The 17,660-nt window shown below is 41.1% G+C and overlaps 1 protein-coding gene and 1 long non-coding RNA gene across 5 annotated transcripts in view; one reads left to right on the forward strand and one right to left on the reverse strand.

The window, feature by feature from the left end:
• LOC144308150 (uncharacterized) overlaps nt 1-16,790 on the reverse strand; it is a 256,483-nt gene extending 239,693 nt beyond the window's left edge. For both annotated transcript variants that reach the window (XR_013374768.1, XR_013374767.1), the window contains exons 1-2: nt 16,469-16,790; nt 11,606-11,700 (exon numbers count right to left, since the gene is read on the reverse strand). This is a non-coding gene — a long non-coding RNA (uncharacterized LOC144308150). The remainder of the gene's footprint in view (nt 1-11,605; nt 11,701-16,468) is intronic.
• MED14 (mediator complex subunit 14) overlaps nt 16,714-17,660 on the forward strand; it is a 66,261-nt gene continuing 65,314 nt past the window's right edge. Inside the window, exon 1 of one of the 3 annotated variants that reach the window (XM_077888374.1) lies at nt 16,714-17,289. In XM_077888374.1, the coding sequence (XP_077744500.1) occupies nt 17,075-17,289 (215 nt within the window). In that variant the 5' untranslated portion in view covers nt 16,714-17,074. The remainder of the gene's footprint in view (nt 17,290-17,660) is intronic. The other 2 variants (XM_077888372.1, XM_077888371.1) reach the window with 2 other exon arrangements.

Raw genomic sequence — 17,660 nt, forward strand, 5'->3', positions numbered from 1 at the left:
CAAAATCATTCCTAGCTGATACAATGGAAGATATTCTGGTTTTGAGAATTTTAAAAATAAAGTAGAAGTAGTTTTTACTCAGGCAGAGTTTCATTTATTCTATTTTTCTCAAGTCAGTGCCCATAGTCCCAATGATTTTGAAACCTAATCTAGGATTTGGCTGAGGTCAGACCAGATCTGGGAAAGTCTGTAAATGGGTTGTGACAACTACATACCAGAGACAGATGGGTTTACTGTTCAGTGGCACTATTCATCAATACAGGTTTATGCATGGTCTCTTAAATCTATTTATTATTTGTTCTATCTGCAAAAGTGTTCTGTTGTCAAAGAGAAAATATTTTGGCATTAAATAATGACCTACGATATCAGAATAATTGAACACAACATCCATAAAGAGGAAATAATTGACTGGTATGGAAATTCAGCATGACAGAATTGTTACTTTGCTGCAGTATAGTCTAACTTTTCTGCACTGAAAAAACTGTCATGTGATGATTCCAGGGGATGATAAAAGCTAAACTCAGTATCAGATTTCAAGTTATAGATTTATCCACTTTTATAGCTTAGTAGCCCTCAAAATCAGATAGTTTGGGTTCAATATACTCTAGGTTCCAATACATTTCTGGTTGTTTGAGTCAGCAAAAATATAAAACTGAAAAATTAAGAAAACACATATAAATGAAATTACTGACGGATCAACAACCTCATAATATTTTGCAATCTTATTTTGTGCCTTTGGTTTAGTTAACATGTTGCTATACCACTACCTATCTCTCAATAGTAACTAATTCAATAGTCTTTTGATAACATTCAGGGTAAGTAATTTTGGCATCCTTCATAAGTATCAAATAAAAAACAAAGTTATAATTTACATTTTCTTGAGGAGTATTGTTTTCTCTCCAGACTTTGCTTTTGGCTGGGGATGCCTGGGTGGCTCAGCAGTTGAGTGTCTGCCTCCACCTCTGGTCATGATCCTGGAGTCCCGGGATCAGGTTCCACGTCAGGCTCCCTGCATGGAGTCTGCTTCTCTCTCTGCCTGTGTCTCTGCCTCTCTCTGTGTGTCTCTCATGAATAAATAAATAAAATATTTTTTTAAAAACTTTGCTTTGGCTTAGAATTTGGAGTTTCCTTTCCTTTTGGCTCATTCTACCTTGTTCAAAAATCTCTAGAAACAATGGGCTGCAGTTTTTTGAAGTATAAATGAATCCTTTTTTTATAAAAAGATTTATTTATTTATTTGAGAGAGAGTGAGAGTGATCACATGCCTCAGTGCATTCAAGTGGGAGCAGGGGTGAGGGAAGAGAGAGAAAGAATCCTCAAGCTGACTTCCTGTTGAGCACAGAGCCCGATATGGGGCTGGATCCCAGGACCCTGACTGAGATCATGACCTGAGGTGAAATCAAGAGTTGGACGCTTAACCAACTGAGACACTCAGGCGCCCAGAAAAATGAATTCTATACAAATATTTCCATTGGTTTATGGGAAAGGTAGTCACCGCAGGTCTCAAGCACCCTTACATCGCCTTGCTAAGTGTGCCATGCTAAAGCCTAACCATCCCCTGATACTGACTAGTTTCTATAGAGTCCCATATACAATTGGGTTGGTCAGGGTGATCAAAAGATGACTATAATGGGATGGTTTGCTCCCTAGGAAAGGGGAACTGACCTGTTTGATACTTGCTACAAAACATGCTGAGTTATTGATGCTGGGTTCCTCAGCTGTGGCATAATCCACTATATGTTTAGCCTCTCACATCAGGAGTCTTAGAGGCACAGGAACTGGCACTGCTATGCTGAAACTCCTACCATTTGCTGTGCTGGAATAAAATGTCTTATTGTGATTTATTGAATCTTGTTCAATACTTTTTTGACACCTGTGGAAGCAGGGGTTTTACTCTATTAGCCTCATCAGACTACCAAAAACAAACCTATAGTGTAACAAAATCAGGTTCATCAACCCACTGCAATGAGGGAGATCACATCAGAGGAACCATGAGACATTTTATCAAAGGAAGGATAAGACAAAGCATTATAGAATTTCGGGGGGAGGGGAGGGTGGAGTTTAGGCGAAATTGAAAATGAAGCAGTAAACTCAAAGCAAGGTTGTGTGAAAAGAGACCAACATCAACTCTAATCTGCAATGTAAACCCCTGGATTCCTTGGAATCTACAAAGTTAGGATATATGTACAATGTGAAATCCAGAACCCCTACCTAAAGCTCTGTACCTATGGTGAAAATTGCAGCTGTTTCTCTAGATCAAAGTGACTTAAATTCTCCAGGCAAGAATGAGATGTTTCATTTTTAAAGAAATATTTTCATTTTATTTTTTAAAAATTATTTATTTATTTATTTATTTATTTATTTATTTATTTATTTGTTTATTTATTTATTCATGAGAGAGAGAGAGAGAGAGAGAGAGAGAGAGGCAGAGACACAGGCAGAGGGAGAAGTAGGCTCCATGCAGGAAGCCTGATGCAGTACTTGATCCCAGAACCCTGGGATCATGCCCTGAGCCAAAGGCAGACGCTCAACTGCTGAGCCACCCAGGCATTCCAGAGGAATATTTTCAAAAAGCAAAGTTTCTGATAGTCTATGATTTTAGAGAATAAAGTTTCTAAGTAAGTATGGCAGCAGTAGTCACCAAAGAAGGTGGTTATTATGACATTCTATACCTATAGCATGCCCTTGGGAAAAATATTATTTCCTGTTAACTGTGCAATCATAATTTTTAAACCAAAAACTACATATATTTTTAAACCACAGTAATAATTAACCATGGTCATTTTTAAGGAATTATTTATTTATTTATTCATTTATTTACTTTTAAAGATTTTGTTTATTCATGAGAGACACAAAGAGAGACAGAGACATAGGCAGAGGGAGAGGCAGGTTCCACGCAAGGATTCCCATGTGGGACTCGATCCAAGGAGTACGGGATCACGCCCTGAACCAAAGACAGACGCTCAACCACTGAGCCACTCAGGCGTCCCTTTTTTTAGGAATTTAAACTTAAAAAAAAAATTGTCAAAATTACCTAAGAGTTTGCTAGAAGTACAAAAAGGCAAAAAGAGCATTTTGAGTCTTAATAAAATATGTTCTATGATTTTTAGATAAGTAATAACAGAAATCATCTGTTATCTAGGCAGGTAATTGGTTGTTTTACAAAAAAAAATCTAATGTTTTCAGTTCATTGGTCAATGGACATTTGGGTTGTTTTCATCTTTCAGTTAATGGGAATAGTGAAGCTGTGAACATTCAGGTACAAATATTTCTACATGCACTTTTAATTCTTTTTGGGTATTTATGTAAGAGTGGAATCGCTGGGTCATATGGCAATTGTTAGCTTAGCTTTTTTGAAGACCAACCAAACTGTTCACAGGAGCTGCACCATGTTACATTGCCATCATTGAAGCATAAAGACCCCAATGCTCCATCCACATCCTCACCAACACTTGCTATTTTGTATTTTAATTATAGCCATCCTACTAAGTGTGAAGAAATATCTTGTGGTGGTTTTGATTTGAATTTCCCTAAGATTAGCAATGCTGACTATCTTTTCATGTATTTATTGGCCATCTGTATACCTTCTTCAGAGAAATGTCTTTTCAAGTCCTTTGCACATTTTTAAGATTGTATTGTCTTTTGTTGAGTTGTAAGAGTCTTATATGTATTCTGGATACTAGACTCATAAAATTCATGATTCACAAATTTTCTTCCATTCTGTAGGTTGTAGTTTTACTTTCTTTTTTTTTTTTTTTTAATATTTTTTTAGGGCAGCCCGGGTGGCTCAGGGGTTTAGTGCCGCCTTCAGCCCAGGGCGTGATCCTGAAGAATTTGGAGTTTCCTTTCCTTGCCCCTGTATCTTCCCTTTCGTGAAGGGAAAGGGATATCTTCCCTTTCGTGATCTCAGGATCGTGAGATCGAGCCCCATGTCAGGCTCTGCACTGAACCTGAAGCTTAAGACTTTCTCTCTTGCTCTCCCTCTCCCTCACTTGAGCTCATGCTCTCTTGCTCTATCTCTAAAAAAAATAGATATTTTTATTTTTTCAATTTATTCATGAGAGACACACAGAGAGAGGTGGAGACGTAGGCAGAGTGAGAAGCAAGTTCCCAGCGAGGAGCCCGATGCAGACTCAATCTCTGGACCTCAGAATCATGCCCTAAGGCAAAGGCAGATCTCAACCACTGAGCCACCCAGGCATCCCTCTAAAAAAATAAAAAAAAATTTAAAGTTTTTTTTTTTAATATTTTTAAACTATATTTATTCATGAGAGACACAGAGAGAGAGAGAGAAAGAGAGGCAGAGACACAGGCAGAGGGAAAAGTAGGCTCCATGCAGGAAGCATGATGTGGGACTCAATCTCAGGACTCCAGGATCACGCCCTGATCCAAAGGCAGATGCTCAACCATTAAGCCACCCAGGCGTCCCTTTTATTATCTCCTTTAATCCACACAGTCAACTTTTGTTTTCTCTAGACACAGAAAAAACTAATAGGCAGGAAATAGTTAAGTTCTAGTTAAGGCAGCCCAGGTGGCTCAGCGGTTTAGTGCCACCTTCAGCCCAGGGCGTGATCCTGGAGACCCGGGATCGAGTCCCATATCAGCTCCCTGCATGGAGCCTGCTTCTCCCTCTGCCTGTGTCTCTGCCTCTCTCTCTCTCTCTCTCTGTATGTGTGTGTGTCTCTCATGAATAAATAAAATCTTAAAAAAAAAGAACCTTCTAGCTAATTTTCCCTGCATACACTTTTTAGATTATATTAGTAAATTTTAAGGGGATATAATAAGCATGTGTCAATGATCTAAAGCACTGGAATATTCTGTGAACTTAAAATAGTTCTATGATTTATAAGAATGAGAGTAAATTCGTAAAAAAAAAAAAAAAGAATGAGAGTAAATTGAAACTATGTTTAGTGACTAAAGTTTTATATGTTTTTTATACTAAGAAATTAGTACAAAATTTATCCAAAGATTATTCGTCAATAAATTCAATCTAATGTTTAAAACCTAAACAGATGTTTACTAAAGATCTGGATAAAAGATGCTTGTTAAACTGTCATCTAGTGAAGCACCATTTTATATTTTGTAATCTTTAACATCTTGTGCAAACAATGAAAATGTATTTGTTCCAAAAGACCAACATATGAAATTTAGGAAGTTTAAATAATGAGAAGTTTGGCCTTAGTTGTATAAACTAGAACAGTGACTTGCATTAATTTTATAGATTAAAACCAAGAGAAGACATTCTTCTTACCTTGTAACTATAGTAAAAAAAAAGGCCATGATTTAAACTTATTGTGTTTTTTAAAGTGAAAGAAACACAGTTTATTGTATTTTTTCTTTCTTCCTCAAAGACATTTATGACTATCTGTACTAGATATTCCTAGAATTTGCACCTAATGACAAAATAATTTTTCTGATTATCTTTAAAATTTCCTAAGTGAGTCAAAGAGAAAAGGAAAAACTGTAAAAGGAGAGAAGGAGTTGGTTTCCGAATGAAGTTAGCACTGTAAAAGCTAAACACCCATTTTGACATATGGTTGTTATATACAGCTTCCCACAAGAGTCATTAGAGGTGTTTTAACCAATAACTTGGGGTCTTGATCATTTTATCAAGTCATAGCACTGAAAAGTCAGCACTTGTTAGTATTCAATGTATGGAAAAATAATGTGTTTTCTCTTTCTTAGATGGGACAGTCTCTGTGAGTTTTTTCCTGTTGTTCTAAGATACCTCTAGCACCTCTCAGAGGAACAATCTTATACATGTCAAAGTTGGCCTAAGGTGGCCACTACAATTTCAAATTATCCTCAGGGATGTTATGCCAGAAGTTAGTATATTATTAGCAAACAACTCCCTGAGAAATTACCTGACACTCAGTTAAACAAAAAAATATCACTTATACACGACTTCGGCCCTTAACTCTAATGTTAAGTTATCTCAACTGCTCAGTGGAAAAATCAGCAGCCTCCTAGAGGGCAGAATATTTACAAAGATCTCTTCCAAGGCCAATTTCTCAAAAGTTCTCAGACAACACACAAGATGATGGAACACAGAACATAGATAGTATTAAAAGATTGTTCAGGGGCTCCTAGGTGGCTCAGTCAGTTAAGTGTCTGCCTTTGGCTTGGGTCGTGATCCCAGGGTCCTGGTATGGAGCCTCATGTCAGGTTCCCTGCTCATTGGGGAGTCTGCTTCTTCCTCTGCCCCTCCCCCAACCCCTTGCTTGTGCTCTCTCTCTCTCAAATAAATAAAATCTTTAAAAAAAGAGAGAGACGTATTTCATGAGGACATCAAAGTCTGATCAGAACTCTAAAATCCTAGGATGGAATAACAAATCTGACACCGAAGGGCCAAAAAGATCATCAGAGCCCAGATTCAGTGCAGAAAGTATGTTATTAGTGATAGAGATGCCTCAAGTGGGGGAGATGCAAGGAGCTGCAGATGTGCACATTATTACTGAGTGAAGGGTCCTGGTTCATAGTAGTGAGGGTCCTGACCGTACCTTGGTAGAAACTCTAAATTATCCTAGCCTAATCAGTCTAAAATCACAAGGGACAAATCTGTAGTCCAAGAAAAATCAGTTTTTGTTGGCCCACTGTGGTGAGGGACACTGGGGACTGCTTTGGCTAATGAGTGGAGAGCTACTGAAGACCTGGCTGTTATGTGTGTGGCAAGGGATCAAGGATGAGTGGCGGCAGCTAGGCTGTCTTATATGCTTCAAGCTATGACATAGTTGGGACAGAATTATGCCCTCAACAAGGCTTGCTACTTTAAATTTGTTTCAATAACTACATTATGGCCAAACCAGAAAGATTTCCCCAAAGCTGATAAAAATTCCATGGATGGAACACTATGGAAGAAGCTATTCAAAGCCTGAGTGCTACAGATGCTCCAGACCGACTACAAAATGGACAGAATGAAAGCTCCCATGATGAACCCCTCACTTTAGACAACGGCTGAAAGGATGTTGTGGTCTGCCCTACCCCACTTCCAGGTAGAAGACTACTCTCTTTGTTTTTAATACTTGGAAGCCCTGTGTGCGTGGTAGGCAGTGATGACAGAGCCAAAAAAATGCCTAGGATAAAGATGGGCAATCCAAACCAGGCAAAGACTCTGCAGTACAAGACAAAACTAAGGAAGGGGATATCAAATTCCCTCCAAAGTAACGTGTAAGACAATGCAGATACGGCTGTTTGAGCAGGGGCTACCCATAAGGAGACTGATAGGATGAGTACCAAAGAAATTTGGTCTGGATATTGAGCCATGGAGGGAGGGGCAGCAAACAGTGAGCTGTCCACCCAACTGGAATTGAGAGTGCCTCTATGAAACCAGATCCCTCCACAGAAATCGTTCTATTGGAGGAATTGAGAAGCCAAATAAATGGCTGCCTTAAAACACATTCCTCCTCCGGTACCTTTACTGCTTGACCATGAACCAAGTATTCTGATTTAACTGCCTTTAAGGAGAAAAGGGACTAAGGATGGGGGTTGAGGTTTCTTCACTCCCAGGGCAAACCTTCACTCCCAGGCCTTAACCTCTAATTAGGATACAGTGAGGTAAAGGGAGGGCAAGGAAGCAGGATAAAAATTTTTATGACTCACTTGAATACCAGTGCTCATTCACAGCCATGTATTCACCTGGCCAGAACTAGAAATGAAATAATATGAAGAGGGGAATTAACTGTAACCATCTGAGTCTGGCTTTTTGGACCCTTGTTGTATGCCCTCTGGAAAAGGGAGACTGCTTCTGCTTGGACGCATCTCAGCGGGTTCTGGACTTGCCACCCTGACACTTACCCACGACATTCCATTTGCAAAAGAGCTACTTGTCTGCTATCGGGCAGGCACTTGGGGAGACTGAGCATCTCACAGTACCTCCGGGTTACACTGCACCTAAATTGTCTCATCTTAGGTGGGTCTACTCAATGCTTAGAGTTAGAAAGGCACAATAGACTTTTCTTATTTAATGAAATGGCATGCCTAGTCCCACAGGTGTGTCCTCTTCACATTAAGATATTGTGGCCACAGCTTTAGGGGCCACGGTAGCTCCCCCTCCTACATCACTCACAGGGGCAGCCTCCAGTTATGTAGGGACCCACTTCCAGAGTGTCCCTAAAAATGCTTGGGCTTGGCTTATTGATGTCTCAGCCAAACTAAAAGCTGATGAGGTGTCCTGGGGAGCAGCAGCTGTCCAACTCCAACAGCTCCATTAGAAACACTGTGGTGGGATCCCTGGGTGGCGCAGCGGTTTAGCGCCTGCCTTTGGCCCAGGGCGTGATCCTGGAGACCCGGGATCGAATCCCACGTCGGGCTCCTGGTGCATGGAGCCTGCTTCTCCCTCTGCCTATGTCTCTGCCTCTCTCTCTGTGTGACTATCATAAATAAATAAAAATTAAAAAAAAAAAAAGAAACACTGTGGTAAGGACTGGTTCAGTACAATGGGTCAAATTGAAAGTCATCACCCTTGCCTTAGGCAGTACTGCTGAGGACCATCCATGTTGTGTTTTCCCTGACTCTTGGGCTATGGCTAATGCCCCAGCTCTCAGGTCAAGCACCCGAATGATGACTGACTGGTGTAGTAAAGACACCCCTCTGTGAGGCTGAGAACTCTGAAGAGCCATTGCTACAGCCCAACAAGACATCTCTATAGCCCATGTGGACACTTGTAGAAGGGGTCCACACCCCCAAGACTGAATGCAGCCATATGGCCTATCAGGCTTCCAAGGAAACATCTCCTTTGGAACAGCCGAGTAGGGAAGATCAGGACTGAAAGAGTTGGAGCAATAGGAGACTGGTACTCCATATTTGTGATCCCACTCTGACAATCTCTAGTCCTTCCTCTCCTTTTTTCCCCTCTGGTTCTAGTGCCTGAGAAACCTGACTGATTTCATCCTGAAGCAGCAGTTAGACCACAGGAGGAAGGTGACTACAATCTTTGCTTCTGCTACCACTTGGTTTCAATTGTTGGGGGTGGAAGAGCACTGACCATCAGAACAATCAGTTGGTGAAATTCATAAGCCCTAGAGTATCCCTACCATGGCCTGCTTGATGACAGGGGACATCATGGTTCCACCAAGTTCTACCATGGTGCCTCCTATCTGAAATGGAAAAAGATCTGGGTGGAGGTGGAAGTTGGCTGAGTGCAGAGAGACATACTGGCTACTGACTTAGAACAAATGAACTATGTGGTCATGGAAAGGAAACAATAACCTGATAATGGGACACCTTCATCCCTATGAGGTGTGTGTGTTTGGGGAAGGGGTGGGAACATTTAATGCTTTCTTTGTCCCCTTCACCGAGCACTGTAGCATCACAAAACTGTCACATGGTTCACATGAGTCAAGCAGCAGCTGCAAGTGACATGACCCTACTGCTGGGCTTGTTATCTCATCCTTGTGCTATGAACACAGAAAAACTAATGTGGGCTTGGCCCAGTGGAATTACTGTGTTGCACTGGACACCCTCAGGATGGCAGGGCTATTCTGCTCTGCCTGATACCCTAACAAAAAAAGGAGAACTATTCGGCTGGGCCTGACATCTCAGCTCTCTCCTATGTGTACCAGTTCAATCTTGTTTCAATTTGACTGCTAAGAATTGAGATGTTGAACCGTGGGCCCCAGGTTTCTCAGCTATGATGCAACTCACTGATCACAGGGTCTCCATCTGGGCCCATCACATCATGCCATGGGACTTGGGGACATGAGAACCAGAGCTATTGTGGTGATGCCCCTGTTGTCTGCTGCGCTAAGGCTTACTCTGATCACGCCGTCACTTTTGGCACCTACGGATGGCAGGTTTATTCCTGGCAATTTAGAGGTTGGTGTTCTTCCCTAACAAAGATAGAACAAGACACAATAAAATTTTTATCTCTTAATGAAGAATATAACTATTTTTTAAATGGCTTCCTTCTTCCTTCTTTTTCCTTTGTTCACACATTAGAAATCACTCATTTAAAAGATAATGGGGGTGCATGGGTGGCTCAGTAGGTTTAGTGTCTGCTTTCAGCTCAGGTCATGATCCCAGGGTCCAGGGATCGAGTCCCACGTTGGGCTTCCTGCTCCGTGGGGAGCCTGCTTCTCCCTCTCTCTCTTCTACTCCCCCTGCTTGTGCTTTCTCTGTCAAATAAATAAATAAAATCTTAAAAATAAAAATTAAAAAAATAAAAGATAATGAATTTTACAAAGAGGTATCTGTACCCCCATATTCACTGCAGCGTGAACATACACACACACACACACATACAGAGACAAAGGAATATTATTCAGCCATAAAAAAGAAGGAAACCCTGCCATTTGGATAAAATCTTGATGGCAATATGCTAAGTAAAGTAAGTCAGACACAGAAAGACAAAGACTATACCATATGATCACACTTACATGTGGGAATCCAAAAAAGTCAAACTCATAGAAATAAAAAGTAGGTTGGTGGTTGCCAGGGGCTGGGGTGGGGGAAATGGGGAAATGTTAGTCAAATGGTATAAATCTCCAGTTATAAAATGAATAAGTTCTGAAGATCTAGTATATAGTATCGTAACTATAGTTAACATGTGTTATATATTTGAAAGTTGGTAAGAGAGTAGATCTTAAATGTTCTCAGTCCCAAATTTTTTTTTTAAGTAACTGGGACGTGAAATAAAAGATACTGAATTTTAGCACAGCTAGAATTTTTTAAGATTATACATTTGGATAAGTTTTTTGTTTTTGTTTTTTGTTTTTGTTGTTTTTAGAGCTCCTTGCAAACATTCTTATTTCAAGGCCTGAAACCAAAGTTAACACTTTCATCTCTTTTACAAGCAAGCATAAGTTTCCTTTTAGTTTTTTTTAATGTTAAACACTCTATAAATTACACAAATGTTTTAAAAATCTGGAAGATGGGACGCCTAGGTGGCTCAGTCAGTTAAGCATCTGCCTTTGGTTTAGGTCATTGTGGGGTCCTAGGATTAAGCCCCACATCAGGCTCCCTGCTCAGCAGGGAGTCCGCTTGTCTTTCTCCCTCTGCCCCTCCCCCTGCTCATTCTCTCTCTCTCTCTCTCAAATAAAGAAAATATTTTTAAAAATCTGAAACATTATATGTGTTTGTATCAATCAGCTGTTGATTAGGAAAGAAAAAAATCCGGACCTTTAGTTGACTACCTGTATTCAATTTTTCAAAACTTTTTATCATGCATATTCCCACACCTACAGAAAAGAAGAAAAGGAACAGAGTATAAAGAACTTCTATGTAGCCATCATCAACTTTAATAATTCTCAACATGTTGCCAGTGGTATTTCATCTACCTCTGCCCACTTTATTTTCCAAAGTGTTTTCATAGAAACCTTAGACACTTCATTTCACATGTAAATCCATGTAAGTCAATCTTAATCCTAAATAAAAGAACACAATATAAATAGAACTACAGTGTACAGATGAAGAAATATACCTGTCCCATTCATTCATTGAAGCCAGAAGCTAGGCATACTATGCTAGTGCTGGGGCCATGACAGAGAGAGCCACATTAGTACAAGAAAAGACAGTTAGTTCCTAGGTAATTAAGGTGAAATAACAAATTTAAGAATTATTACTCTTAAGTAATGATGATGGTAATAGTTAATATTTATAGATCACTTACTGTTTGTAAATGTTAACTCATCAATTCTTCACAATCATCCTCTGAGGTAAATACTAGGATTTTAATCTAAGTGATCTGATTCCAGAGGCTGTGCTCTAAGGGGGAAAAAAAAGAGAGAGAGAGACAGAGAAACAGAGAGACAGAGAGAAGACTACTTTAATCTTGTGGTAAAAACAATGCTATTTGTTCACCAAACCATTTCATTTTCTTCCTAGGCACACAAGACTGTATTTCGCAGCTCCATGGCCTTTATTTTAAGAAGAATTTATTATTGGGGCACCTGAGTAGGTGGCTTGGTTGAGTGTTTGACTCTTGATTTTGTCTAAGGTCATGGTCTTGGGGTTGTGAGATTGAGCCCTGCATGAGGTTCTGTGCTCAGCATGGGGTCTGCTTGACCCTCTTTCTCTTCTCCCACCTCTAAAATAATTAATAACTCTTAAAAAAAGAATTTATTACTTAAGTATAGTTGACAGACCATGTTATATTAATTTCAGGGACACAACATAGTGATTTAACAATTCTATATGTTAAGCTTTGCTCACCACAGTAAGCGTAGTCACCATCTTTCTCCATATAACATTATTATAATATTATTGACTACTCTCTATGCTGTACTTTTCATCTCTGCAACTTATTATAACTGAAAACTTGTACCTCTTAATCCCCTTCACCTATTTCACCCATTCTTCATTCCCTAGCCCTCACTGCAGCATTATTTACAATAACCAAGGTATGGAAGTAACCTAAGTGTCCACTGATAAATGAATGGATAAACAAGATGTGGTATATATACAATGGAATATCACCTAGCCATAAAAAAGAATAAAGTCTTGCCATTTGAGACAACATAGACTAACCCAGCTCCTAGCCATGTGACTAATTCTGACTAATGGGATGTGGGTGGACACTAAAAAAATCTCCTGGTTAAAGTGATGGCTTCCCAAGGTAGAAGGAGCCTGGATCTCTGGGTTAGTACTTAGAGTAGGATGGGCATCTCCATCAGGTAATATCTTTACTGAACTTTGTGAGCACAAGAAATACTCTTACTGTTAAGTCACTGTGATTTAGTGGTTTATTATGGCAGCTTGTGTAAATTAACAGAAACAGTTTAAACTTTAACAAATCATGAAATTTTTAAAAATACTGAAATGTACAGAATATATTAACAATCATCTCTTTCTACCCAGATTTAATAGATATTAATATTGTCACATTTCTTTCAGGTATTTCTTCAGTAAACCCATTACATAGAACTAATAGCTAACAACCAATAAAGCACTGCCTCATCCCTTACCCCTCCCTAGATGTAACTACCATCCTGAAAAGCTATGTCATCCTCATTTACATTTTTCACTTTGACTACAATATATGAAATTATAGCGTTATTTTGTGTGCTTCAAAAATGGGCAGAAATAAGAAACAAAACAGATGAGTGAAGAAAAAAAAAAGAAAGATACAAAGCAAGAAATAGACAGTTAACTATATAGAACATACTAATGGTTACCAGAGGGGAGGGGGTGGATAAAATAAGTGATGGGGAATAAGAAGTACACTTGTCATGACAGCTCAAGGTGATGTATAGAATTGGTGAATCACTATGTTGTATGCCTAAAAACAATATAACAGTGTATGTTAACTACACTGTAATTAAAATTAAATTTTAAAAAATAAAAAATAAAAATGGACAGAAATGTATCAATATCAAAAAAGATTGCTGTTTTCATTCAGTATTGTTTTTGAGATGTATCTATGTTGTTACATATAGGTTTAATTCCTTCATTTGAACAGTTACATAGAAATACAGCAGTTTGAGGTGCCTGGGTGGCTCAGTTGGTTAAGTAGACAACTCCTGATTTCAGCTCCAGTTGTGATCTCAAGGTCTTGGAATCAAGCCCCGTGTCATGCTCTACACTAAGTGAGGAGTCTGCTTGAGGATCCTCTCTCTCCTTCCTCTGCCCAACTGTGTGCTCACACTGCATGTACTTTCTCTTTCTCTAAAATAAACAGATCTTTTTTCTTTAAAATATTTTATTTAAAAATAAATAAATAAAAGATTTTATTTATTTGTTCATGAAAGACAGGGAGAAAAAGGCAGAGACGTAGGCAGAGGGAGAAGCAGGCTCCAGGCAGGGGGCCTGATGTGGGACTCGATCCTGAGACTGCGGATCACGCCCTGAGCCAGGGGCAGGTGCTCAACCACTGAGCCACCCAGGTTTCCCTAAAATAAACAAATCTTAAAAAAAAAAATAGCAATTTACTCAGCCATTTTGCTTCTACAATAGGGCAATGAAATTCCTTTTACATTCCTAATATCATATAGTCAGGGGAGGCCTCGCTAAGGATTTTCTCATTTACACAGATACTGGAAGGATGAGAAACCAGCCACCTGAGCTGGGACAACTGGGAAACAAGTGTTTCCCATATTTGGAACAGTGGACAAGCCCTAACATTGTGGAGAACAGCAGGTGCTAGACCCAGTGAGGTTATAGGTGTAGTAAGCGAAGGAAAGAGTGGCATAAGAGTGGTGAAGAAGCAGGCAAGGGTCACTTTGTTAATGGCTTTAGAGACCACAGTAAGAAGTTTGGGTTTTCTTTTACAGGCAAAAACTATAAAAGTGTTGTCTTTTTCTACATTGGTCAGACCACACTCACAGTATTGACTTCCTTTCCTCAACTTTACCATCAATGGAGCATCTCTTGAATGAATGCAGTTACTGCTTTTGCAGTCTGCTTTGGAGGAACTGACTGTAGTATCTTGTAAAAAAAAAAAAAAAAATTACTTTTCAATCTCTTTCCCACTCATTTGTGTCTGAGGGGCAGTTGTATGCTTCAAAATGAAGTTATATTTATCACAATTCTATTTTTCTATCAAGAGGGCTTAAAAGGAAATATTCTTTTATTTCTCCCTATTTTGCAATCAATTTATTAAAATCAGATTGACTTCATGAAAGATCTCAAATGTCTAGGTCAATTGAAGAGCCAAGGAAATATCATGCTGCTAGTTCTGAAACTATCTGAAGTGTGAAGAATCTGGTGATGACTAAATAGAGGAATAATTAGTAGTTATGAATGAAAGAATTATGTATATATACTACAAAGCCAAGCACTGTACTATAGGCTGTAAAATTATAAATTACACGATTTACAAAAGTGATTCGGAGTCATTCCTTTAGTAACTCAGCCAAACTTGCTAACAATTTTTCTCCTTCCCCATTCATTTCCTCACTAGCACTTCCTGTATTTGTCTAACAGCTAAACTATCAGGTTGGGAGGTGGGCTATCACCCCTTTGAGCTTTCATTTGTATTACCTCCCTGATCACCAACAATTCAAGCATAGCACCTCTCACAGTTTTATTCCTAGATTTTTGCCTTGTTTTCCTTTAGAATATCCTTTTTAACAAGTACTTTCCAATTTTTAAAGATACCTATTTCAACTCACAGATATTTCAATAGAATCTAATCTGATGGATGTGGGTGAGATTTTCTCTATTCTAAAACAAACCCATCCAATTAATTTTTTTTTCTTTTATTTGCAAGTTGGTCATACTGTCTCTGGAGACCCTTACTGACAAATAAAATGTATACCAAAAGACATAGTGTATAACTGTTTAATATATGCAATAAGGCAGAGTTAAAACCCTATCAACATCACACAGAATGAGAATCTGAGTTAGAAAAGACGTTAAACACCATCTTATACGACCATTTATCTTTCGCGTGTCTGTGACCACTTTTTTTTTTTTTAACGCAAGTCAATAGTTTTCAAGAAGAGTGGGGGAGAACTTCAGTAAAACAAACAAAAACTGCAAAAGAAATGGTACCATTCTAGCTAACAGAAAAATGTTTGTTCCCTGAGGTTACTTGCATAGGGAGGGATGATAGTCTCTGCCCCCCAGCAACTGCACTATCCATAAGTACTCGGAAAGCATTTTGAGGAGTACCATGATGCTATTAAGTGTAAATATGCTTAAAGGCCACAAAAGAGAGCAAGCGACTATTCTCCAAAGGTTACACCTTTGGGAGACAAGTGAACGGCCTTCAGGAATGACTGAGAATTACTAAGTGGGCAAAAAGTATTTTATAGATGAAAGAACAAGGGCATCTCTTACACCTAAGAGTTACAGATAGGAATCCCCAAAAGGATGTTTGAAAAAAGAGTCACAGGAATTGTTATTTTTTTAACAGTGGATTTCTACCTTAGCTGTACAATAAAATCACCTAGGAAGCTTTTAAAACCTTCTAACACAGACCTCACATCCGACCACTTAAAGCCGAACCTAGAAGGATGGCATAAGTATTTTTTAAAGCCCCGCCCCTCACGCCCCGCGATTCCAACGTGCAGGCTGGGTTGAGTCACCATTTTAAAGCAAGAAGCAAAATACTAAACGTGGATTTTGAAGGGGAAAAGTGGAGGTAGCGCATATAAAAAGACCTGAAAACCTTAGGAGGACAGGGCGTCGACTGCGAGAGCAGGGACAAGAACTGAGTGAAAGCCAGCGGTAGAGGATTTAAGGGCTGTTTCTGTGGTAGAACTCCCGGGATTTAGGGGGTCGGAAACGAGATATACGTATATCCAACTTCATTAAAGTGAAGTTATTCTGCCAAAAACCCTGCTCCTGCCCCCCATCATATTTTCTCGCATCTTTTCCCACAGTTAAAGAAAAAAAAAAGCCAACAATGACGGAAACGTTTGCTATCCCACGAAAAGCGCATGAGCAGACTGTGGGAGGAGCAAAGATCTGAGAAGCCACAAGAGCGCAGCCGCCACAATTTCTTCGCGATTCCAGAACCACAACTCACGAACATCTTGGGAGGAAACCTCCCCAGTCGCGTTTGGCCCCATTGGGGAGCGTTGATAAATACCTCACAGTACTTTGAAGCCTTTTAAGCACCGGCGGGCGGCGAAGGCAAGGGCGGGGCAACTACTGACGTCCGCGGTGACGCCGCCAGCTCCGCCCTCACACCCGTTTCCGGCGACGCACAGCCCCCGCTTCCGCTTTCCCGGCCCGCGCGCCGGCCCCGCCCCACTCCCACGCGCCCCCCAGCGTCACGGCGCCGGACAGTCGGGAAAAAGGCACAGGTTGCTGTCGGAAGTCCCCCTGCAGGTTCCCTTCCGTTCAGCCTAACGACTTCCGCTTTGAGCCGTCAACATGGACGCTGCGGCTGCCTGGCGAGGCTGCCTCTGATCGGTTGCGGAGGCGCAGCTTCTCTGCGGAGGCCGTCCCGCTTCCCCGCCCTCCCCGCCTCCCCCCGCTTTCCCCCGCCCTTCGCTCCAGTCTCTGGGGCCGGCGAGCTCGTCGCTACATGGGGGCGGGCCTCCGCGGCTGGCGCACGGCTTCCTGTTCGGAGGCGGCCTGGCGGTAGGCGGTGGCGACTCTGCCCGCGCCCACTTAGGCGCGGTGACCGAGCGCCCGGGAGGCTCAAGGGCTTCATCTTGTGCCGCTGCGCCAAGTCCGGCCCTGCGCCGCCATGGCCCCAGTGCAGCTGGAGAACCACCAGTTGGTCCCGCCTGGAGGCGGTGGCGGGGCCAGCGGTGGTCCCGCGTCAGCCCCTGCGCCTCCTCCTCCAGGAGCCGCCGTGGCGGCGGCCGCTGCAGCCGCGGCCAGCCCGGGCTACCGGCTGAGCACCCTCATCGAATTTCTCCTGCACCGGGCCTACTCCGAGCTCATGGTGTTGACGGACCTGTAAGTGCCGCGAAACCCATGCCTGCTCCCCAGCAACCCCCCCCCTCCCGTCCGCCTCTTCCCGCCCAACCAGCTTAGAGAGGCTCGCACCTCCCTCTCCCCAAGGGGCTGCTGTTTTCTTCTTTCCTCTGGGCTAGTCTAGAATTTCTAAACTCGTGGGGCTCAACGGAGGTGGAGGAAAAGCTTTGCGTTTGGGGTCTTTCTCGAGATGAAGCAACGGAGACTTGTTAATTATGCATGTTAGACTCACTGAAAATCCCATCTTTGGGATTTTTGCTCCAGTTGCCAACAGAGCCCAATTGATATCTTGGTTGGAAGCTTTTTAGTCGAAAACCCAAGATTAGGGTTTAAGAATACATACTATTTGAATT

Source organism: Canis aureus, chromosome X (assembly GCF_053574225.1).
Source record: "Canis aureus isolate CA01 chromosome X, VMU_Caureus_v.1.0, whole genome shotgun sequence".
NCBI classification, from domain to species: Eukaryota; Metazoa; Chordata; class Mammalia; order Carnivora; family Canidae; genus Canis; species Canis aureus.